Consider the following 24,047-nt stretch of genomic DNA (forward strand, 5'->3'; position numbering starts at 1 on the left):
AGTGTCAACCTTAAACTTAAATTTATTTTTATCGAACTCTCTTCCAAACAGTAAGTGAAATGAGTCTAATTACATTAATAGTGCAACAGAGTTTGACACTTGCAACGAAGAGCTGTAGTACCACTTGAAAGTTGGTAGAGTGAACCTGGCAATTCTGCAAGTAGTTCTCCCTTCATTAGTTCTGCCGATGAGAGGGAGCAATCTCCATATCTTTGAAAGGCACCAGTTATTGGATCAGTGTGACTCTTATTTGAAATATCCAGTCGGCTCCAGTAAAATTGTGTCGTACCCCATTGGACTTTGATACTCAGGAGTACCAATGCAGCTCGCTCTCTCAATTACATAAATCATTCTGAACTTGTTCCACCTTCCTGTATGGAACTCCCAAGGTGTTTGAAGGTCCCAAACGTCCATGTGCTAAGGGATCAATGAGGAGGACCAACACATCTGTGACTGGAGAGGAAACAATGCTTGCATAGTTCTTGATGCCGTGAAGAACATGAAGGAAGATCTGTGAGTCAACATAGTCTTGAGGACTATGTGCTGTGCTGATTCTAACGCTGGTGTCATATGAGACAATAAGTCTTGGATCCATCCTTTTAAAGTCCACAGTAGTCCTTTGGCAAGGAGCCTTGCAAGTTGCTCTTTGGTCTTGGAGCAGGACAAGAGGTTCTGCAGAGAACTGCCTGCCCACTGACTTCCTTTTCATTTCTTTGTAATTCAGGAAGAAAAAATAATGCAATTACTGTCAGTTGCTAAGGAGGCTGAATGACCCATGGAATACAACGGGTCCCGCTATGCCTACTGACCTATATATTTAGAATTTTAGTTTTGCTGCAAATTTATTTAAACTACATACTTGTCAGTGAGAATAAACATTTTACATAGATTTTACTATGTAATATGTATCTACTAGTTTGGTATAATAAGAATTGATGCAGAAGACAAAAGAAAAGCAATGCAAAACTTGGTTGTATATATCCCCTACTGTAATTTATTAGTTATTGTTTTAATAACCTAGGATGTAATTACAATTTGATAAATATGAATGAGCTGATAATTTGTTTATAATGGGGTTTTCATGTGCAACGCATTTAGTAATTTAAAAAAAATACTTCGAATTATAACTCTCTAATCTCCGATTATTTGTCCATTTATTCTGAAACCAGTTATTAAAATTGCTCTATTCAGCTGATATTATTGGGTTGGTTTTGGAATCAGATATTCAACTTAAATGTAATTTTTTGTTTATGAATTTTTGGACCGTTCTGTAGAAGACGTAGGCGAACACTATTTACACTTTGCGCAATGTTGACGAAATTGAGCCAACGGTCAATGTAAGAGTTGATGAATAACATTATAACAGTGCTAATATATTATGATCAATATAAAAACATTTAAATATGAATTCACTGGTTACAAATGATAATTATGAAGATATTGTTATATTATAGGATAGGAATAATGTATTCTTACTTTGAGAATTGCAATGTTGACGAAATTTAGCCAACAGCAAGAGTTGATGAATAACATTATAACAGGGCTAACATATGATCAACATAATCTTTTTAAAAATAGAAATTCACTGATTACAAATGATAAAACATGAAGATATTATCATATTATAGGAATAATGGATTCTTACTTCGAGAATTGCGCATCCTGGTTAATCCCGACCACGTTGATAAACACTGACGAAACGAACGCAACCAGGACCCACTTTCCTGACTCGCCTTGTTTACCTTTATCAGTGGCTGCTGCACCTGCACCTGCTCGTCGTTCTTGACCAAAAATAAAGTCCACGAGCCATTAACATCATTCAGCAAGCTGCCGTAGTTTAAAGAAAATCGACCATGGCTGCTGGCGGGACGGTTTTGCCCTTCGTCAGGGGCATAGATCTGACGAAAAATGACTTTAGGGTAAGGTGTTGTGGGTTAGCCTTGGAACTTTTGTGACGAGATTTGACGTAGGCTATTTATTTAGTATCTATTAGTATTCTTAGGCTAGTATGTCTCATACAAGGTCGAGGTTTATCTATTTAGTCCAATTATGCCCAATTTTGTGTTGCGAAGTTAAATAGAAAGGTAATTCTTCAAGGTTAAGTTCCTATGAGTCTCAGGGGAGCCTAACTGAGTCAAATAGCCTAGCTAATGACCAGCCCTTGCGTATGCTAGCCTAGAGGAACACCAGTCTTATATTTATCGTAAATTTTTAAAGTGAGTTTATGGATACCTACATTTCTTTGTTTTTATTCATGTTATCTAATAAGTTTGAATAAATTTAACCCTTTATTACTGTTTCATTCCTTGTATTCGCCGCCACATCATCAAAAATTGGCCTTGGGGCACACCTTGAAAAGAGTGGCTGGTATTTTATTGCATAAGGGCTAGGTATAATTAATCCTGATTTCAGTAGGGTAAAACTATTAGTTTAGTTGCGCAGCCTGATTCGCTCCAGTCACTGATCGAGACAGGTTAGGTTCCTCATACATTAATAGACCTAACCTTTCCATTGTATTTTGCCTTGTAAGTAAATCCAGATTATTTTATGTCTTTCAGAATACTGGTATTCCTCATAGCATTGAGGAAATGTCTAGTCTGAGGTGGTTAAGGGTGAACAACACGGGTATTAATAAAGTACCAGATGAAATCGGTAACCTACAGAAACTGGTATGTATGTTTTATGTGGTTGTTTGTGAAATGTTTAGTTACTGCTGTTGTTGGATTTTTTTATATATTTTTGTATACTAGGGTGAAACATCACAGCAGGCCAAGCAGGCCACCTACAATCAACACCTAGCCACCCTCCGAAAAAGTACATTATAACGCGTCCTGACACCCGAGATGGGCATCAGTCGCGACTTGTTGTTGGTGAGAAACGGAGCTAAAGACCTCTACTCTCCTTTCGAAGTAAGTATTTTCTCCAAAGTTAGAAATTAAGGCCAAATTTTAAGATTTAAACAGAGGGTACTGCAAATGGCGCCCACGGCAGTGGAAATCTCACCAAAACGCTTTAGAAATTTTTACTTACAACTAAAAATGTTTCGAAGATTGACGCCATCTCGATGTTTACAGTCGCTTGTGTCAACAAACTTTCCATTTCCTGTGATAAATCCGCACACCACTTGTACCCACAGACGCTGGAGCACTTTTATTACAACAATCGAAACACGATTTCTCACCAACAAGAAGCCAGGAGTAAAACAGCTGTTTTAGGTAGAAGATGACGAGAAGCTGTGCTCTTAGCTAATTTTTAAATAAGTAGTACATCAATATTTTTACATATTTATGATGATTAATTTGAAAATATTCGTTATTGAAAAAGTAACTCGACTCTGACTCAAATTTAAGTAATTATTTTTCTGAATTAGAACGTTCTTTTAAGTTCTGTATTATGACGTCACGACATCTTGACTTTCGTACCTATTGTAAATAATTGCTATACTCAACTGTCATTGCAGAAACAGTTTACCAGTTATTCATGCAGATTGTTATCAGCTTATACATGTAATTGTTATAATCGTAATGCGCATATATATCTTTATTATTTACTTTTTTTGGATATATGAAGATGTTTACTGCTGGATTATCGCCGTAGTGTGACGCAATCGTTTTCGTCCATGGGCCTCTGTCTGTTTTCGCACCATAAGAAATTATGGGGCCGAATTTGCAATGACCAGAAAGTCGTTTCCAAAAGAGGAAAGTTAGCATTGAGGGGCATAGTCTTTGACTGAGGAAAAATACAAATTTGTTTATTCAATAGCTAGCTTGTAAAAAAAATACTTGGTTATAAAAACTTGATTGACAACTAAGCAGCATGCTACTATGGTTTCAGAGACAGTGCAAGCACGTTTTTGGGCAATACCTATTTCTGTAACAAAACACTCTTAACAGAACGAGATTTTGCTATAGTGCATTACACCAGTGCCGTAATTTATAAGGGTATCGTGAATCACTAATCGTAAAGAATAACGACACTTGTCCTTGTACCAAGAGACAAAAACTCCATTATGCAGAAATGGTATACGAACACGCGTATAAAGCTCCACCTACCCTCTCCCCAACCCCCCCAACCCCCCCAACCCCCTCCACCACCATCCCTTTTCTTCTTCGTTCCTCCGCCTTCCTTTCCTCTCTCTCTCTCTCTCTCTTTCTCTCTCCCTCTCTCTCTCTCTCTCTCTCTCTCTCTCTCTCTCTCTCTGTTGCCATTCGGTATGTGTTTTGACCCTCCACTGGGTATAAGACTACACACAAAACGTTGAAATTGGTGAAATTAGGCTATGTATTGGAAGTACATATACATAAATATTAAAGCAATTTATATCATTATTGCATTACTATGACAACTAGAATTCATGGAAACAGTTTATAACCTGTTAAGCGTCACCCACGTAATAATACGGTTTACCGCGATCTACTCGGTAGCGCCTTCAACGGGATATTACGTTCAAGACTTTAACTGTGCTTGTCAAGCCGTCAGCCCCGTAATAATACGTTTACGCGTATAGAAAGTGTAGGAACATCATTTGGTAACACTCTCACACATGGGAAACTTATTTCCAGCCTGGCAACTCTTTCCTGGTGGTCGCTTATGCTAGAAAACTGCCTGTCCCTGTTGGTTTTCTTTCAATACGCTTCGGGTGTTTTATCGAGACAAATTGGAATTTCGCGGTCTTTTTCACAATGAATGTCCCAAAGAGGAGGCATATTTCTTCAGGTGAGATCAATCAAATACTAGATGAGGAGTGTGATATTGATTAACCTATTTGATGATGAGAGCTCTAGTTCTGAATAACCTCCAGTGATGATACAAACTTTTCTTCCAATTGCGGGAGTGAAGATGACTTTTCTTTGCGAGGCTGAGTGACGGACTCCGAGAGAGAGAGAGAGAGAGAGATGAGAGAGAGAGAGAGTGAGAGATGAGAGGAGAGAGAAGAGAGAGAGAGGAGAGAGAATTTTCCTACAGTTAATTGTACAGTATGAATGAACAAGCATAAAAATCAATATTAACTTTGAAAACTATCATCAGTGCTATGATCGCTGATTACAAAAAAAAAAAGCGTGACGGTACGTTAGCAGCGAGCTCATCAGGGCGGACGCTTAACAGGATGATAATGGAAACGGCGTATGTGTGAAGCCTCACAATGTGGCAACGATGATTTTGCCATTCTTAGCATGCAAACATTAAAGCATGCAAAAAACATTAAAGGTTACATTTATTTCTGGCATACGATTATTAAAGAAATTCAAAATACTAATAAAGACTGAAATCAATGAAAAGTGCTAGCAAAAACAAAAAGCATAAAAAAAAAACGTAGTCGTTCCTCTGCACTTTTCCGTATTCGTTCCTCTATGGTTTTCGGTAGCCAGATGTACGAAAACGTTAGAAAACATTTGATTTTATCTACTTTAGAAATATCTGTAATTTTTCGGGGTAATTTGGTTGCAAAAGGGATAATATACATGAATTAAATAAAAACAAAATTTTTAAATAACATAGTAAATTTAAACTAAATAACGAGTAAAGTAAACAGTTTAGGGAATAAAACTTTGCAGTTTCGTCGTCTGTCGTCGTCTGCTGTTCGAAATTGTGTTTATGCACGCGCGCTTAGAAACCAGGAACAGCAACGGGGTTAAAGTGCAATGTGAGTGAACTGAGACCCAAAAATGTGTATAATAACAATCAAATAAGCACTCTGGAGTTTCAGTTTGTGATGGCAGTAAGGATAAAAAAACCGCCGATTACAAGGTAAGAATGAATTCAGTTCCAACCATAACCCCGGGAATAACAAGTTTCATACTTTCACTTATATAGGCAACAAAATGTTGTTTTATTGTGCTGATTACAACTGCAATCTTGAGTAAGATCAATAAACGTTACATACATACGCTAACATTTTTCAAATGAGTGCTGGGAAGGCTGGGGAAAGATGGTGGCCGTCACTGATGAGAACCGTCCATGCAAAACGTAGCCGCCATATTGGATTTCAAAACTGCCTTGAAAACATATTTTACGAAGAGCTCACATGCTTATTTTAGTTCGTATGGGGCTTTCATATATCACAATATGTTGACGAAACTTCAGTCTTTTAAATGGTATGCTTAGAGTTGCAATTGTATTCGTGTTTCACCAATTAAATATCGAGTGAATAAGACCCGTCTACCGTGATGAGGGTTGGCCTGTCGTGATGTTTCACCCTATACATTTGTTCCCAAGAGAATACAAACCTTCGTGTTTTTTACGGATATACCTCAGCTCCAGTTGGCTCTGTCATTTGTGTGGTTTTAGGTACAGACAAACCATGAACTCATGTTGGTGAATAAAATCTAGGAAATTTTAAGCCTAATATATTAAAAATGCAAGTTAAAAACAGTGGTTTATAACAACAAATTCAGAAACTACTTCGTAACTTATTCATTGGCTTCAGCCAACAAACTGCCAGGCTGTTGTTGAGATTAGGGCATAAATTTGTATCCTTGGTCAAATTTTGTATTGTGAGTACAGTACTATTTATAACTATACTTCCAAAGCAAAGCTCAACAAAAGTGTCAGTGGTGCATAAAAGAAAAGTAAAACAATCACAATTGAAATGAACAAAGAAGTAATAGTAGTTGAAAAACTGTGGTGACTCTTGAGTGATTGAAAGTGCTCTGGTATGATCAGAACAGTCTTGAAGGATAAAGAGCAAATAATGGAATATTAAAAGGCTTTACCTCAATGTCTACAGCTCTTATTAATAATCCTGACTCTTCAACATCAGGTCTCTCATCTTCTTTAATAAGTTCTTTATCGTCTCATTGAAATGACCCCTCCGGTATATATGCAAGACATTGATATTACTAGCAATGACTTATGCGTAATATTTACATTTCCATTTTCAGTGGAGACTTTTTGTATTGAATGTTAGTTTACAGTGTATAAAAATATATGTAAAAATTAAACTGTAAAGCCATATAATAATAAATGACATGACAGCAGTAGATTTTATCTCCAGTACTTTTCATTAGTAAAATACCATCTAATATGTGCCACAGTGCTTGGTTTGAGAGCTTAAATTTCATAAATCAAATGCAATTTTTGTTACTTTTACAAAATATATAAGTAAAGAAGTAGATGAAATGGAAGTACAGTTGTTCTGAGTAGGACTAAAGGAGAGTATGTATATAAATTATCAAAGTTAAAGAGTACAGTATTGTTGTGATCAAGCAAGACAAAAAAGTTAGGCTCTTACCTGCCTGTAATGTAAGGATTCAATGGTCATGGATGCATGGTGCTGCTCTAGCCATCATGCTATATTCCTTGAAATTAATAATAAACTGTCTAGGATTTGTGATCACAAATGGGGCCAAGTGTAAAAAGGAGACTTTCTGAGAAACATGTATGTTTTGGAAGTGAAAAACCATTGTTTTACAATCTCTTGCTATAATATTATACAGCTGTGAGGACCATGTTGAGAAATTTCAAATGTTAATCCCAAGTCAGTTGCTCTTGCATTATGATTGTGTATACTATCTACCTTACGGGGAAGTAAAATAGAAACAATAATAAAAAAAAAAAAAAATTCAAGTCCCTCGTAAACAAGGACCCGTATTCTTTCCAGCATTTAATGAGAAGTTTGACTTTTGGATATTTATTTGAAAAGGTTATGACATTTTTAGCTGTAAAACCAAAAGCTTTATACCTTTTTTTACACTTAATGTTCTAATCTAATGTTTATTTTGTTTGCAGGAATGTTCTAATCTAATGTTTATTTTGTTTGCAGGAATGTTCTAATCTAATGTTTATTTTGTTTGCAGGAGCACCTGTCTCTGAAGAACAATAACATTGACAAGCTCCATGGTGCAGTCACACATTTGCCTTGTCTCCGATCTCTTAATGTAAGACACAACAAGTTAAAGAAGTCATGTATTCCCAAAGAACTTTTTCACATGGATGATTTAACAACGCTTGATTTCTCTCATAATAACTTGGGAGAAATCCCTGAAGGTTTAGAAGAAGCCAAGTCATTGTTGGTGTTAAATCTTTCAAATAATGAGTAAGTGCTCTGTTTTTTTCTTTATTTTAGTTTCCTCGTATCATGAGTAGTTGCTTAGGATGAACACCAATATAGTATTTTGTAGACGTAATTTATGTTTTAGTCTTCTGGTACAATTTGACGTTCATTACATTTTCATCATGTTTCCCACTTACTGCAGAGTTCTCCAGCAGCTTTTCATTAGGTAGGGGATACAAAGATTCCCAAGGGAAAATAGAAATAAGGAAATGTAAATAAAGATGTTGGAATAATTGCAAAAAAGTTAGGTAGTGGTATGTTAGCAAGTATAAATATGGACAGCTGTTTTTTACAAGTGGTAAGATACCATGATGGTTGTGAGAGTTGGTAAATAAATGAAAGGAAAGCAAGCTTTCATGAATTTAATTGAAAGTATGCTTTTTCATGGAATATTTTTAATGCTTTTATATATAAAAAAAATTTTATTCTATGATTGAATTTTGTGTGCTTATGAAAGTGGATTATTGCTTCAAACATGGAGAGGGAGAATTTTGTACATAAAAGGGGAACTGCCTTGAAACATGGAAGGGGAATAATGCTTTCAGCAGGGATTGAATAGAAAATTGTTTGCATGGAGTACAGTGGGCCCCTCGTATTCACGGACTCACTGATTCGCGGATTTTTCTCTGGACCATATCTACCCATTATTTGCTGTGAATTCGCCTATTCGTGGGATTTCCCGAAGATAAATAATCACTAATTAGTATATTTTGATGTTATTTTCATGCCTAAATACATTTTTATTATACAAAAATGATTTATTATTTGAAAATATTAATATTGATCAATACTGTATTAGTAAGTTTAATAAGATTAAATGATATCACATAACTAATGATTCTCTCTCTCCCTCTCTTACAGAGATGTTTGCTTTTTGTATGATAAATGATTTACTAATTTTCAAATATATTATTATTAGTGTAAAGAGCAATCACTTCAATAAAAAAATACTACAGTGAATTAGTAAGATTTTAGTTCTTTCGAACTCCAGGTCTCTCTCTCTCTCTCTCATCTTCTCTCTCTCTCGTCTCTCTCTCCTCTCTCTCTCTCTCTCTCTCTCTCTCTCTCTCTCTCTCTCTCTCACTGAGATGAGATATTTTTATGGTACATGTATGTGTACGTTTATTAATATTTTCATAGGATAATAATAATAATAACTGTAATTACTTATTAGTAGGGAAAAACTCTCTGTCACGAGAGTATATATAATGTTCTAAAGGGTCCACAATAATACAAAGTGTAAAAAGTCTGTGTATAATTTTGAAGACTTTACAGAAAGCTTTCGAACCCTTCCCTGGGTTCATCTTCAGTCCCAAAAAAATTTTTTTGGACTGAAGATGAACCCAGGGAAGGGTTCGAAAGCTTTCTGTAAAGTCTTCAAAATTATGCACAGACTTTTTACACTGTATTATTGCGGACCCTTTAGAACAGAAAACTGTAATTACATAAATCATATGTGAAAGTATTTTACAAATACTACGACAATCTCTCTCTCTCTCTCTCTCTCTCTCTCTCTCTCTCTCTCTCTCTCTCTCTCTCTCTCTCTCTCTCTCAGAGGTGTATGTTTTTTGGATGATGATTTACTAATTTTCAAATATCAATATTAATGTAAACAACAATACTAATATAAATTCATTAAAGAAAATACTAAAGTGAATTAGCAAGATTTTAGTTCATAAATAAAAATAATTATGTAAGAATGAAAGAAAATGCATTTTACCTCGTGTCTTGTTTTTGAACACGTAGCCAGCTGAGTTGGCTGGGGTCCTACAACTGTCAAATCAGGAGGGGGTGTGTGTGTTGCCATCTAAGGATCATGTAAATTCTCTCTCTCTCTCTCTCTTTTACTGAGATGAGTTAATTTATAAGGTATATGTGTATGTTTATTAATATTTTTGCATAATAATATAATAGTAATATAACTAATTTCAAAATTCATATGTGATAGTATTTTAAAGAAGTACAATAATCTATCCCTTTCACTTTTACAGAAGGATAACCCTCTCTCTCTCTCTCTCTCTCTCTCTCTCTCTCTCTCTCTCTCTCTCTCTCTCTCTCTCTCTCTCTCTCTCTCTCTCTCTCTCTTTTGCCACAAGATACTAGCATGTCCTAGTGGTAACTCTCGCCCTTTGTTTGGGCTGGAAGTGTATGTATAAGTATATCTTTAAGGACATTACTACATTTTATGGTAAAATATTAATATACAGTACAGTACTAGTTTACAAATACTATTAAGTTTAATGAGATGAAACAGTAACAATAACATTCTCTCTCTCTCTCTCTCTCTCTCTCTCTCTCTCTCTCTCTCTCTCTCTTTACGTGTTTATTTGTTTTGTAGTGTAAATAAATGATTCACCTTATAACTCATTTTCAAATATTAATAAGATTAATTAAAAATAGCGATTCCCAGTCTTTTTATCCACAGTTTGATATACGAATTGGCGGAGGGGAGGAAGGAGTCAGAGTCTAGGAGTTATTCTCTCTCTCTCTCTCTCTCTCTCTCTCTGTTATTTGCTGTAGGTATATAAATTTAATGGTAAAATGTTTAAGATGACTTTGAAATTATATTAATAATATAACCTCAAAGATTAATGCAGTAATAGGTTAGTAATTTTAGATATATTGGAAGTAGGATGTTATTAAAGGATACATTTGGTATCTGAACTTTCAAGATAGGCAGTTATAAGCATTTTTAGTGGTGGTTTTAACTATTCGCGGGTTTTAACTGTTCACGGGGGTGTCTGGTACACATCCCCCGTGAATACGGGGGGAACACTATATATAGTGAAAGAAAAATTATTAAAGAGTTCTGTGCTCTGCCAGTTGTGATTAATGTTTTTGTTATTCATAATTCATTTAACTTAATTATATAGTATATCAGTTAAGAACTTTTAAACTTTTGGGGGGTAAAGGCGCAGATTTAGACATCTGGGATCAGACATCTCGGTGAAAGGCCTGCAAATTTTTTGCTTGATGTATGTTGAAATTTTTTTTTTTTAATTGATTTATTTGTATATCTTGCATTATAATTGTGTATATCTACCTTGAGTGAATAATTTTCCGTGATGTTTTCTCTGAATTTTTATTTTTAATTAATTTTAGTTACAGTGATTCCATGAGATTAGGATGTTGATGCCATCATTTTGTTTTCCAGTATTGAAGAGATTCCTGCTCAAGTCTTCGTAAACTGCACAGATTTATTGTATCTGAATGTAGGAGATAATAGACTTGAAACTTTCCCACCGCAGATCAGAAGGCTTGTTCACCTACAAACTTTAATCTTGAACAATAATCCTCTGACCCACTTCCAATTCAGGTACAGTAAAATTGAATGCCTTTGTAAGTAAGTATAATTATCTTATGTGGAATTGCTGTTACCTGCGAGATGTCAAGAAAATATTTAGGTGCAGCCTATAATAATATGTGGTCTTTGTTTCTTATCATAAAGGCCAGACCTCCAAAGCATCTGTTAGTGAGGTGCCACTGTACCACATCTCCCCCAATTCATCATTCCCAGTAGTAAAATATTTACACTGGACCCTAACCATGAGTCTTAACATTCTGGATTTGCCTTTTCAGAATCTGTTGATGTATAATGTGTACATGTAGATCTGATATTTGGTTGGTTGTTGAACTTTTTATGCTGCCTTTCTTGCAGGCAATTACCCTCACTGTTGGCTTTGCAAACACTCCATATGCGCTGTACACAAAGGACTCCAGCTAATTTGCCGTCTCATCTTGATGCCTTGGTCAATTTAGCAGATGTTGATCTTTCCCACAACAGTCTCTGCATATTTCCGGATTGCTTGTACACTCTTCGTAATCTGAAACGTCTGAACGTATCCGACAATGAAATTTCAGAAGTTGGAGCCAGTATTGGTAAGAATTTTAAGTATTTAGGAAATAAATGCACTTTTTGGTTTAGAGAAAAAACATTAGGATTGCAAGAGTTGGGGATCAATTAGTGAAAGAATAAACCACTGCTTTACATGTACTCAACAAATTTATGGTTGCCTTAAATTGAAGTTGCATATTGATTGTAAAACCAACTGTCATTAGATGGTTTGTTGTTTGGTTTGTTGTATGATCAGTTTCTAATGATTGTAACATAGTTTATTCATTGCATAGAGGGTATGGCTGAGCCATACCATCTTTATATATGCTCTAAATATAAATGTTCCCACCTTCCTGCTCTGTGGTTTGGCTGTGATAGATTAAAGCTACACTGTGAATGAACCAAATTTACATTTAGTAACCATGTAATCTTTGAACTCAAACACAGCACCAACCTACTTATAGCTGTCGGTGTTTTTTTATTCAGTTTGTTGTCAAGAGCACCTTTCAGTGTACAAAGTAGGCTCTTATAAAACAAAATGGGTTTGTTATTTAAAATTTATTTAAAATCACCAGAGGAAAGCTTTTAGATTGGCCAAAAAATGTGAAAATAATTAAATTTTGAATACTGAAAACCTTTTTAATATATTTTCTGTTCATTTTCAATGGATCAGTCTTCTTTATTAAGTAAAATTGTGATGATAAGCTGAAGATTTCTTTGTAATGTAAAATTCTAATGATAAGCTGGAGATTTCTTTGTAAACTTGTTGGCTGTGAAAATTACTATGAATTGTTTTTTGAGCATTTTGACTTATGATTTAAATTTGATTGTAATTACAGAAAATTGGCCAAAGTTGGAGGTTTTGAACCTGTGTCGCAACAATCTTACTTCATTACCATCCCAAATTTGCAAATTGGAGAACTTGCGTCGACTTATGGTTAATGAAAATCAGTTGGACTTTGAAGGAATTCCATCTGGAATTGGAAAGATAGTTGCATTAGAGGTGTTTTCTGCCGCTCACAACCAGTTGGAAATGATACCAGAGGGTTTGTGCAGGCAAGTCAGGAAAATTTTAGATTTTTTTGATATGTTGAGTTTTTAATTGTTTTAATTATTCTGTGATTCTGATAATTACATAAATTGAATTATATTCTAGGGAAAAGTGCACTCAGCTAATATGTAAGTTTATCTAGTCAGTGTGTTGGAGGTAAAGGTTATCTTTGAACTTGTATTACTTTAAATTCTTAACTTAAAACCAGACGTTTGAATTGGAAATCACTTGACTGGAAATAATCCCCACTTTACAGATGTCCAAATTTGAAAAAGCTTATATTGAATAGCAACCGTTTAGTGACACTACCAGAGGCTATTCATTTCATCAATGAGACTTTGGAACAGTTAGAATTAGCTGATAACCCAGAGATGGTCTGGCCTCCAAAGCCACGAGGGATGGCACAGGGGTCTGGTGCAGCATTTTACAACATTGACTTTTCACTGCAAGCACAACTCCGCAATGCTGGAACTCAAGCTGCTCAGCTGGCTGCTACTCTTGCGCAGCAACAAGGTGTGTGATTACAGCGTAGATGAATTGGTGACGTTAATATTTGGAAAATAACATTCTTTCATATATATATATATATATATATATATATATATATATATATATATATATATATATATCATATATATATATATATATATATATATATCTATATTCTATCTATCTATCTATCTATCTATCTATCTATCTATCTATCTATCTATCTATCTATCTATCTATCTATATATCTATCTATCTATCTATCTATATATCTATATATCTTACTATATATCTATATATCTATATATATCTATATATATATATATCTATATATATATATTATATATCTATATATCTATATATATATATATTCTATATCTATATATATATCCTATATCTCTATATCTATATATCTATCTTATATCTATCCTGAGAAGAAAAAATTACATAAATGTTTTCAAACATGATAATGTCAATGACAATTAAAACCAGATTTGATTACATCATGTCTAGTTATTCTGTCATGTCAAAACATCCAGGTCATGGACCCCATACACTACCCTTTGTCAGTAGTTATGCTTTAAAAAAGATAAGGAAATATTCTGAGTTGGAGAAATAGGGTGTATTAACAAACTATTTATAGTTTGTGGAGTGAGGGTAGACAGACAAAGCATATCGTCCCCAACCTCTTTTATGCACATGGTTTAACAGTCATTCTGATGTTTTAAAACTACTATTGCCCCCTCCCCCAGGATTATTAATTTGTCTTTATGAGAGCTTATGTACTGTGTATTGTTATGGATTGCCTATACTGAAGTATTATAGATAATTAAAAAGATTATCCTGAAGAAGTGGCCTCTTGAACATGTAATCGACATACTATTTTTGCTTTTAAAGGAACTCCAAAGGATCCAATTGCACGTAAAAAGAGGCTACGTCAGTTTAAAAAAGATCAGCAGGATGACAAACAAGAGAAGATTCTGAAAGGAATGAAAGAAATTGCCAAAGATGAAGAAAAACAAAAGCAAAAGGACAAGATGACAGAGGAACGCAGCCAGGAAGTTAGAACGTAAGTTACGCTAACTGAATTGTAGTTAACACTGTGGTGCTCATGAAAATTGATAGTAATATTGTTTTGAATAATGTTATAATGTATTATCAAGGGGTTTTTGTAATATTTGTGGAACTCAATTCAGTATTGTATTACAGTTTGAAAATACAAATTGTGACAGTTCAGTAGTGTATCACAGTTTGAAAATACAAATTGTGAAGTAAATTTCCAGTTGCAAAGGGGAATTTTAGGAAAATGAAAATAAAAATAATTTGAAGCCAGATGACATTAGTTCAGCACCCGTCTGTTGCATTTTGGCCATAGGTCTAAGAACCTTTTCTCAAAAATCCATAAGAAATTTTTAAATTACCTTATATACTCACGTAACACGCGATCTCGCATATCATGCGACCCCCAAATTTTCACCCTTAAAAAATTAACAATGGGCTAACCTTTTTCCTCCTCTTTATCCATTCCTCTATCTCTTAATCTATACCATCTTCTAGTTAAGTTATAAAAATTTAAAGAGAGTGCCAAAAGTATCGGTTGTAATGATATACTTGTTTGGAAAACGCATACAGCCAGAAACAGCTGATTTGCTATGAACAACCAATTGATTATGACCAACCAGTCTCAAATCGATTAGGACGCAAGTCAGCCTGTGTTAATTTTCCGTAAGAATATTATACTAGCCTAGCCTACGCTAGGGTAATTTAGTAATCTATTAATATAAATGGGATTCAGATTCGGACCAACATCGGCATACCCAATTGAGCGATGTCAGGATAATGACGGCTAGTATATTTACGAAATAAAAACAATGAATATGCATCTTTTCTGTGATCATTTTAAAAAGTTATACATTACAGTATCCAATAATATTATGTATTCTCATATTATATCATAAAACTAACAACGCGGTCAGTGTTTTGGATTTGAAATCGGGTGATGGCGAATACATGTATATTTCTCCGTATTTAACTCAATTTGGAGTGGATTGCCTTTCTTTTAGTTAGCGTAAAATATCTATCTACTTTACTTATATACGACAAGGTAATTTGTCATTTTACTACGTGTTTTTAAGTCGAAATAAGAATTAGATATGCCTCGTGAAGTAAATATTTTTGTCGTTAACAGATTGCGTTGTGGGCATGCTTGTGTAAAAATATTACGTGATTCCGTTCGTTATTTTCACTTCATTTCATCATAGTACGAACCACTTTGGTACGAACCTTTACTGTAACGTTACTTCGCTTTTATCTGCATGAAAACAACAGTAAAATGTGTTCTATTAAGACCTGAAGTTTTGATTTAAATTATTTTCTCTCAATTTTAACTACGGTTGTGTTTGATGGCGTAAGTTTACTGGAATTATATCTTTGTTGCCAATGCACGATAATAGTACTATATGGACGAAACTTGCCAACTTCAGTGTAGTACCTTCAAACTCAACCGTAAGCAAAATGAGAGAAATGTGTTTTAATCAAAACTTTGGGCACGAAAAGAACACATTTGACTGTTTTCACTCCAAGAAAAGATAAATACGTAAAGTTCTTAGTATGCTGATGAGATAAAGTGAAAAAATAGAACGGAATCTGTTGATCTTTGTTTACGCAATAAACATGCCCTCAGCTCCAACTACTAACGAAAAAATAACTAAATTTCGTTCACACATGATATGTTTTTAAGTGATATTTCCACTTGAAAACACTTTTTATAACGTAAAATAACCTTGTCTTATATAAATAGAGTATATCGAGGTTCATTTGTGCTAACTGGAATCAACAAAGTCTCTCTGATTTTATGTTCGACACAGCAAAACAAACTTACTCGCACTTGCCATCAGCTGATTTTCAAACCAAAACATGATTGTTATGTTTGCATTTTATAATACAAACAAATAGTAATATGAAAATACTTTCTATAATATTATAGGATGCAGTGAAGTAAAACATAACTTTTGAAAAGATCCATGGAAAAGATGCATAACCATATGCTGGTATTTTATCATACGATACTAATATATGATTATTACATACTCGAATTTTATGTCTCATGTAAGATGCGACCCCCTTGAAATCAGCTCCAAAATTAGGGCTTCAAAAGTCGCATGATACGCGAGTATATATGGTACTTTAGGAGGTCTTTGAAGTCCATAAATTGAGTGAAGGCTATACTCTTTGAATATAGTATAAAAATCACCCGTTTCTGGTTGTAAGTTTCCAAAATGTAAGTGTTTGATATGTCCAAGTTTTTATGATTTTTGAAATAACCTCACTTGCTTAATTTTCTCTCCAACAGCCAAAAGCGATGGGATGAAGCTTTGGAACGCCCTCCTTTGAATTATCATGAGTTTTTTGATGTGGATGTTGGCCAGATACCAGGAATAACCATATGGGAAATAGAAAATTTCCTTCCCAATCAGATAGAAGAATCTGTGTATGGCAAATTCTATGAAGGTGACTGTTACATTATACTGCATACAACAATGGATGAAGCAACTCAGAATCTTGATTGGCAGATATACTTCTGGATTGGTGAAAAATCAACGGTAAGTTTGTTTTTCCCTGACTGGTTTTTGAAAAATTAACTTGCAGCTCTGTTCAATAATTTTTGTCTGCAAGCCATGTGACCGGTCAATCTGAGGGAAATTTGTTGACCTTGGGGTTAAAGGCAGTTGTAGATAGTTGGCTTTTTAAAAATATTAATAAAAAAAAAATACATTACATTTTTTTTATATTAGATATGATTACTGTATTCAGAAACTCGGCTAATTGTCTACAAATCTTAACACTTCATATTATTGCAAAATATCACAAAGTTTTGATGGGTAATTTTTATTTTTACAGCTTGATAAGAAGGCTTGTTCGGCTATCCACGCTGTCAACCTTCGAAATTATCTAGGGGCACAAAGCCGCACACACAGAGAAGAGCAGAGCGATGAATCAGAAGAATTTTTGGAGCTTTTTGACCATGACCTTACTTATATTGAAGGAGGAAGAACCGCGTCTGGCTTCTTCACTGTTGAAGAGATGGTATGTTTGTTTTATAGTTACCTTTATCCACAGAATATAGCTAATTACTGTATCATATATTTGTTACAGATATCAGGGATTACTGTGTTTCATTACAGTAATTTGGATATACAAATGAAATGAAAGTAATGCTTTGAATTTCAAAATTCTTTGTTTCAAAAATGATTATAAAAAGCACGTAAACATGGACGAAAATTGAAATAGGCTACCTATTTCTATTATATTTTTTCATTATCATTATTTTCATTACTAGTTTAACTCGCTGTGAATTTTTTCAGATACAGGCAAAAATGTATTTCTTGAAATTTTTCATAATGTTCTGCTCGTCTTTTCAGGAATATCCATTGCGATTGTATCGTATTTTCCCAACTCACACCGGCATTCATTTGGAGACTGTGTCATGTTCTGTGGATTCCCTTGATCCTCGACATGTTTTCCTTTTAGATGATGGGAAAGTCATTTTTATCTGGCAAGGAAGTAAAGCTAAAAAAACACTCACAACAAAAACACGACTGTGTGCAGAGAAAATGAATAAAGAGGAACGGAAGAATTTAGCTGAAATACATACGTTGGTCGAAGGGAAAGAGCATAATGAGTGGCCCCATTTCTGGCAAGCTTTGGGACTAGAGGAAGGAGAGGAAGAAGATTTAGTCTTGGAGGAACATGTGGATGAAAATTTCACCCCTGTTGTACCAAGGCTGTATCAAGTTGGTCTTGGTATGGGGTACCTTGAGCTTCCTCAAGTTGAGGTACCTGAGGGAAAACTGGTTCAGAAGTTGCTTAGGACTAAAAATGTGTACATTTTGGATTGCTATTGTGATGTATTTGTGTGGATTGGACGCAAATCGACCAGGCTAGTAAGAGCTGCTGCTTTGAAACTATCACAGGAACTTTTAAAGATGATTATTCGACCGGAACATGCTGTTACCACACTTGTTAAGGAAGGAACTGAGCCTCAAGTTTTTAAGACAAAGTTCAGTGGGTGGACAGATGTTATTGATGTTGATTTTACTCGAACTGCAGAGTCAGTGAGGAAGACTGGAGCCAACTTGAAAGACTGGTGTGCCAAACAAGAAACTAAAGTAGACTTGAGTGCGCTCTTCACTCCTCGACAGCAACCCATGTCTTTAGAAGAAGCCCAGCAGTGTATGGATGAATGGAATGATGACCTGGATTCTATGGATGCTTTTGTATTAGAAGGGAAGAAGTTTGTCAAGTTACCAGAATCAGAGCTTGGACACTTCTATTCATCTGAATGTTATGTGTTCCTCTGTCGATACTGGGTACCAGGAGAACCTCCAGAGGATGAAAAGGAAGAGGAAACAGAACCAGAGGATGATTTCCAGTGTGTTGTGTATTTCTGGCAAGGTCGTCAGGCATCAAATATGGGTTGGTTAACATTTACCTTTAGTTTGCAGAAAAAGTTTGAATCCTTGTTTGGAGATAAGCTTGAAGTAGTAAGGATGCATCAGCAACAGGAAGCCGTTAAATTCATGGCTCACTTCAAGAGAAAGTTTGTCATTCATCTCGGACATCGCAAGCAAGAAAAAATTCAACCAAAGCCAGAAGAAGAAGTGAAACCGAAAGAACCAGCAGCCAAGGGAGGTAAGACAAAAGGCAAAGGTAAAGGCAAAGCAAAGCAGAAGGCAAAGCCAGCTCCACCAAAAGTAGAGGGTCCCAAGCCAGAACCAGAGCTCTTCCACATGAGATCAAATGGTTCTCCGCTCTTCACCCGATTTGTTCAGATTCTCCCTAATGCTGCTTCCTTGAATTCGGAGTTCTGCTACGTATTGAAGGTTCCATTTGGTCGAGATAATGACAGTGGCATTGTTTATGTTTGGCTGGGTGAAAAGAGTGATGACGAGGAAGGGCGATTGGCTGAAGACACAGCACAAGCAATGTATGATCCCGAAAAGTATAGCCTTCAGGTATGTTAATTTCATGCAGTTCTTCCTAAACACATTTTTTTACATTATTTTATGAAAATAGAAACCATTGCCTCACTACAAATCTGCTCATAAATTTCATATACTTATATTTTCCAGCCATCAGGATAGTACTTTGAAAATGCAGTAATGGTGTTATATATGACTTCTCATCCCGTATACTTATTTATGTCTTGCTTTTTATTAATTTAAATAAACTTAGTTTTTGGCATTGTTGTATGTCTTGCAAAAAATGCCTTGCAGTAGCCATGAGTCTATGAAATTGTCTCCCTTGATTCTTTGTTTAAAAGTATTTGAGAGACATGATGCTTTCCTTACTCTTCCCGCACATTTGTCTGTGCAGTTTCTTCTGAAGATATTATTCAAAAGAATTTCTGTCCTCCAATACTGGCTAATTAAGGCTGTAAATACTTTTAGAAATTATGAAAGCCCTTGATTGCAGTAGGCAGGACACTGTTATACTCACACTTCTTACACGCTCATATATGTAGCGGTCTTGCTGTATCACTAGCAACTTAGTAGATACAATTTATTTTTATTTATAAGAACAGACCCTTATTGCCAGTCATATGAGATGTAAGTAATTGGAGTTCATGGCCTAATTAAACTTCCCAGTAATAATAGTTTTCACCAGCTCTGACATCATTCATGCTATTGATAGTAAGAAAACCGTGTTTGAAACTACTTTGTTGACGTAATTAAATTATTTTGGAAGTTCCCATCTTTCATTTTAGGTTGTGAGAGAAGGAGAAGAACCAGAAAACTTCTTTTGGATTGGTATTGGCGGTTGCAAGCCGTATGACAAGGATGCAGAATACATGCGCCACACCCGTTTGTTCCGTTGCTCAAATGAAAAGGGTTACTTTGCTGTATCAGAAAAATGTTCTGATTTCTGTCAGGTATGGATAATGATCTGTATCATTACTTATTAACGTCATGTATCAGTGCACAATCTTTCAAATTTTTAATGTATTACTGTGAAGATGTTTTGTTTTAGTACGTAATGAATAGTTTTGATGCCTGTAGTATGTGCAGTTTTCTGTCTTTTAAGAGTTGGGTAGAAAGAAGTATGTACTTTTTTCTGCTATACTGTATAGGAAATCTCATGCTTATTTGGAATATAAACTATTGAAAACTAGGGGAATAAGACATTTGTAAAGAAAGTGCTTTAACACATATAGCTTGAAATTTGGTTCATTTTTTGTGTGTGTTTTTAGGATGACCTGGCTGATGATGATACTATGATTCTTGATGATGGTGTACATGTTTTCCTTTGGCTTGGGTCCAAAGCATCTGAAGTTGAGATAAAGTTGGCTCTAAAATCTGCACAGGTAAGTATTTTCTAAAAAGAATCATAATCTTGGTGTTGTTTTTTTTTTCATGAATGAACAGCCACTGGCAATTGTAATGCAGTTCATATCTGTGAGGTATTTTGATGATGATATTTAAAACTGTAATGTTGCAGAAAACATTCTTGATTTGACAAAGTACCACAGTATCTAAGATATTGCAATCTTGCATTCATGTTCTTCATTGGGAGCCCAAAATAGTGTAATATACCCAATTTAAAGTGTATAGAGATTTTTTTTTTATATGTAAATGCTTCTTATGCTTTCAGGTTTATGTTCAAAATATGCGTGTCAAGCAACCAGAACTACCAAGAAAATTATTATGTACATTTAAAGGAAAGGAGTCAAAGAAATTCACAAGATGCTTCCATGGTTGGGGTGAATTTAAAACAACTAGAGAGTAGATTATTTGTGAATTTAGCCATTGCTTACTACTGTTGAAATTCCTAGTTGAATATGTAAGATTGTTTATCACTCTGCCTCAGAGTTACAGTATTTGTGATAGTCTTCCAAATATTTGCACAAAACATCACCAAGATTGCAAGTTTGCACAATGATAAAACAGGTAAAGTATCGTTTTGATTTAGCAGTTTAAAATGTTTGTAACACATTTTAAAAAATTGTATTGTGCACAACTGTAGATGTCTTGAAGTAGTATTTTTTTTAGTTGGATGATCACATTCCTTTGGAAATAGCAAAAGGCAGTTAATGTGGCTACTAACTTCTATGGAATAGAATTTCCTCACTCATAAAAGAGAAGAACAAAACCAAGACCAAGTTAGTGAAGTTAGATGAAAAATACAAATAAATAACAAATGATCAAATAAGCAGTATGTCATGAATGAATATGCTATCTTCTCTGTATTCACCAACAGCAAAAGTTTTTAGCCAGATTATTTTTCCATAAATGGTATTGGGAATGTACTAATTTGCTTGAGATAACTCCCCATAAGACATTGGTCAATAAACTTGCAGAAAATGACCTCGGCCACACCAGGAACTTATGATATTTAGCACAAGATCCTGTAGGTTGAAAGAAATTTGAGTAGTCTCCTCATCAACTGGAGTCATATGGAGAATTGACCGGAAATTTTCAACACCAGTCACTTTGCTTAGCTTTGAAGTCAACACAGATAACGGATAAACCCCTTGTGTCAAGAGATAATGTCAAGCTCTTTCTGTAACAAACAGACACATATTTTAGTAAAACACATTTACAATTTATGTAGGTACTAATGTGGAGCTGTGCTCTGTAATATAGCAACCATACCCGTGCTACTTGCCATGCTGTGTGCAGTAAATAAAAGTAATCCATTAAAGTCTGGAATAAACTGTGCCTTAAACTTACTGCAAGAAGTCATATCAGGTCATACTAGAGTCCCAACTGTGGATGTGAAGAAAACTTGTCCCTGGACCTTCTGAATAATAGCAAACATTTATCTTTCATAAAAATGGTGCTTTACTGTACAATAGATACCTTGGTTTGCTTATAGTTACCAGTGTGTAGAAATATTGAATATTCATTAATATATAGACAGTAACCAGGGTGTTTCCAGGTATCATGGCAGACTGTTAGCTGGGAGTGCATAGTAGTAGTTGGCATAAAAATGTGGTAGATGCTTTAAAAATAATATGTTTATGTATTATAGTTTATTACTGTAGCTGTTATGTTCATTTTATTTATTTGCCTAAATCCAAGATATATTTAATCAGTGACACGAAGCACTTGAATTTCGTACTTGTATTGTCACTATATGGGCATGCTTAGATGTTTTTTCTGTTTACTAATGCTGTTCCTGTTACTGGGTTATACATATATAGTTCTGCATTATTACAAACATAGGTGGCACTGAACATGAAATTATATTTTTCATTTTCATGTTTTGTAATTCTTCCCTTTCTAGATCTTTATAGTGATGACAAGCCTGTTCTTATTGCAAAGCAGCTGGACTAGATTTATCAAGAAATAACATGAAATATTGATAATTATACAACAAACCCAAAATTTTAACTCAAGTACAAAATGTCTGCACCCATGTTAATAATTTCATGATTGGAAGAGCTTTTACTTAAAAGGAGGAGGGTTTTTGAAGATGGTAATAAATTACCCTTTTATTACTCCACTCATGAATTTTCTGTATACAGCAGTATTTTAAGAAACTTTTAAGTGGTATTTGGGTCATTGTCTTATTAAAACAAAACAGTGTGAGAATTACCAAAGTGAATATCCATACATTTCTTAAATGTAATAGTTATGTATGCATTTTTCATGTACTTTTAGCAAAGGATTTGTTGTACGGAACGTTTATCTAAAATTCATTATGCATGACTGACTTTCTGCCTCTTTCTTATTGTCCATGGGTAATATGAGTAATTAGCTCTATATGTATTGTTAGTTGCTCTTATTCAAGTGAATCTCATAGCTGGTGAAATCAGCTAATTTTTTTGGCTCTGAAACCCTATTATTTTAACTTCTCCTTGTCTGCAGACCTCATTAGTGTACAGGAAAATGTAGTTTTTTTTTGTAGTTTTGTTATGGTTTTCCAGTACTGATAAATTCATTTCACCAAGATGTATCACCTTTGAAAAAGTGCACTAAAACTCAATCTGATAGCTTTTGGTCAGAGATTAAGTCTGAGAACATTTTATAACTTAATGAAGTTATAACTTGTCGATATCTTGAATATTACAGGAATGTAAAATTATATTACTAAAGATGTTTGCTGCAGTTTTAATTGTTTAGTACTTGTGAATTTAAGGTTGGGATGGGGTCAGATATATCTAGTATGTTTTTAAAAAGTGACACTCTCAATCAGACTTTAGTCACCTGCACCACTAGCAGTGAGTTTTTTATGTTAAGCTTCAATTCTGAAGAAAATTTTCATGTCTTCTTTACCTGTTTTTGATTAAATAGTGAGATCTTAACTGCAAAGAAATATATTATTTAAAAAGAGATGCCTATCATTTTTTCTTTTCCTGTTTTAGTGTAATCAAGCTATTAGCGTTTGGAATGACCAGAACTTTAAGCTGTCGTGCTCCTCAGATTTTATATAAAACTACAAGTTGCATTTGAGACATCTATTTTATTATATTAAACTCTTGACTTAACATAATTTCAAGTCAGAATGTTCCTAAACAAACTTTTCCAGGTTTCATTTATTTAGTTTGCTCTCATTGGGTGAGTAAGGTTGGGATTATTTTTTCAGTAGCATAGTTTATGCTAGAATATTCAGCCTTG

General features: G+C 34.6%; 2 protein-coding genes across 4 annotated transcripts in view; both read left to right on the top strand.

Annotated features, from left to right (window-relative positions):
• Positions 1–1,786, top strand: part of LOC135212444 (putative glycerol kinase 5) — a 137,441-nt gene extending 135,655 nt beyond the window's left edge. For all 3 annotated transcript variants that reach the window (XM_064245814.1, XM_064245815.1, XM_064245817.1), the window contains exon 13: positions 1,629–1,786. In XM_064245814.1, the coding sequence (XP_064101884.1) occupies positions 1,629–1,786 (158 nt within the window). The remainder of the gene's footprint in view (positions 1–1,628) is intronic.
• On the top strand, positions 1,704–23,764 carry LOC135212443 (protein flightless-1-like). Its single transcript, XM_064245813.1, has 14 exons — positions 1,704–1,919; positions 2,559–2,669; positions 7,797–8,035; positions 11,208–11,369; positions 11,712–11,932; positions 12,728–12,944; positions 13,196–13,452; positions 14,326–14,497; positions 16,781–17,030; positions 17,329–17,514; positions 17,850–19,442; positions 20,195–20,359; positions 20,678–20,791; positions 21,079–23,764. Exons 1-14 carry the CDS (start codon positions 1,854–1,856, stop codon positions 21,211–21,213), a joined length of 3,888 nt encoding a protein of 1,295 aa, XP_064101883.1. The 5' UTR covers positions 1,704–1,853; the 3' UTR covers positions 21,214–23,764.
• The last annotated feature ends 283 nt before the right edge of the window (positions 23,765–24,047 follow it).

This window comes from Macrobrachium nipponense, chromosome 41, assembly GCF_015104395.2.
Source record: "Macrobrachium nipponense isolate FS-2020 chromosome 41, ASM1510439v2, whole genome shotgun sequence".
Classification (NCBI taxonomy): Eukaryota; Metazoa; Arthropoda; class Malacostraca; order Decapoda; family Palaemonidae; genus Macrobrachium; species Macrobrachium nipponense.

What these genes read in the sequence shown, in the direction of transcription:
- LOC135212443 (XM_064245813.1), top strand. Translation starts at nt 1,854, where the DNA reads ATGGCTGCTGGCGGGACGGTTTTGCCCTTCGTCAGGGGCATAGATCTG. An exon ending in ATACCAGAGGGTTTGTGCAG is followed by an intron (nt 12,945 to 13,195) that starts GCAAGTCAGGAA and finishes CCCACTTTACAG; the next exon opens with ATGTCCAAATTTGAAAAAGC. An exon ending in CCGAAAAGTATAGCCTTCAG is followed by an intron (nt 19,443 to 20,194) that starts GTATGTTAATTT and finishes CTTTCATTTTAG; the next exon opens with GTTGTGAGAGAAGGAGAAGA.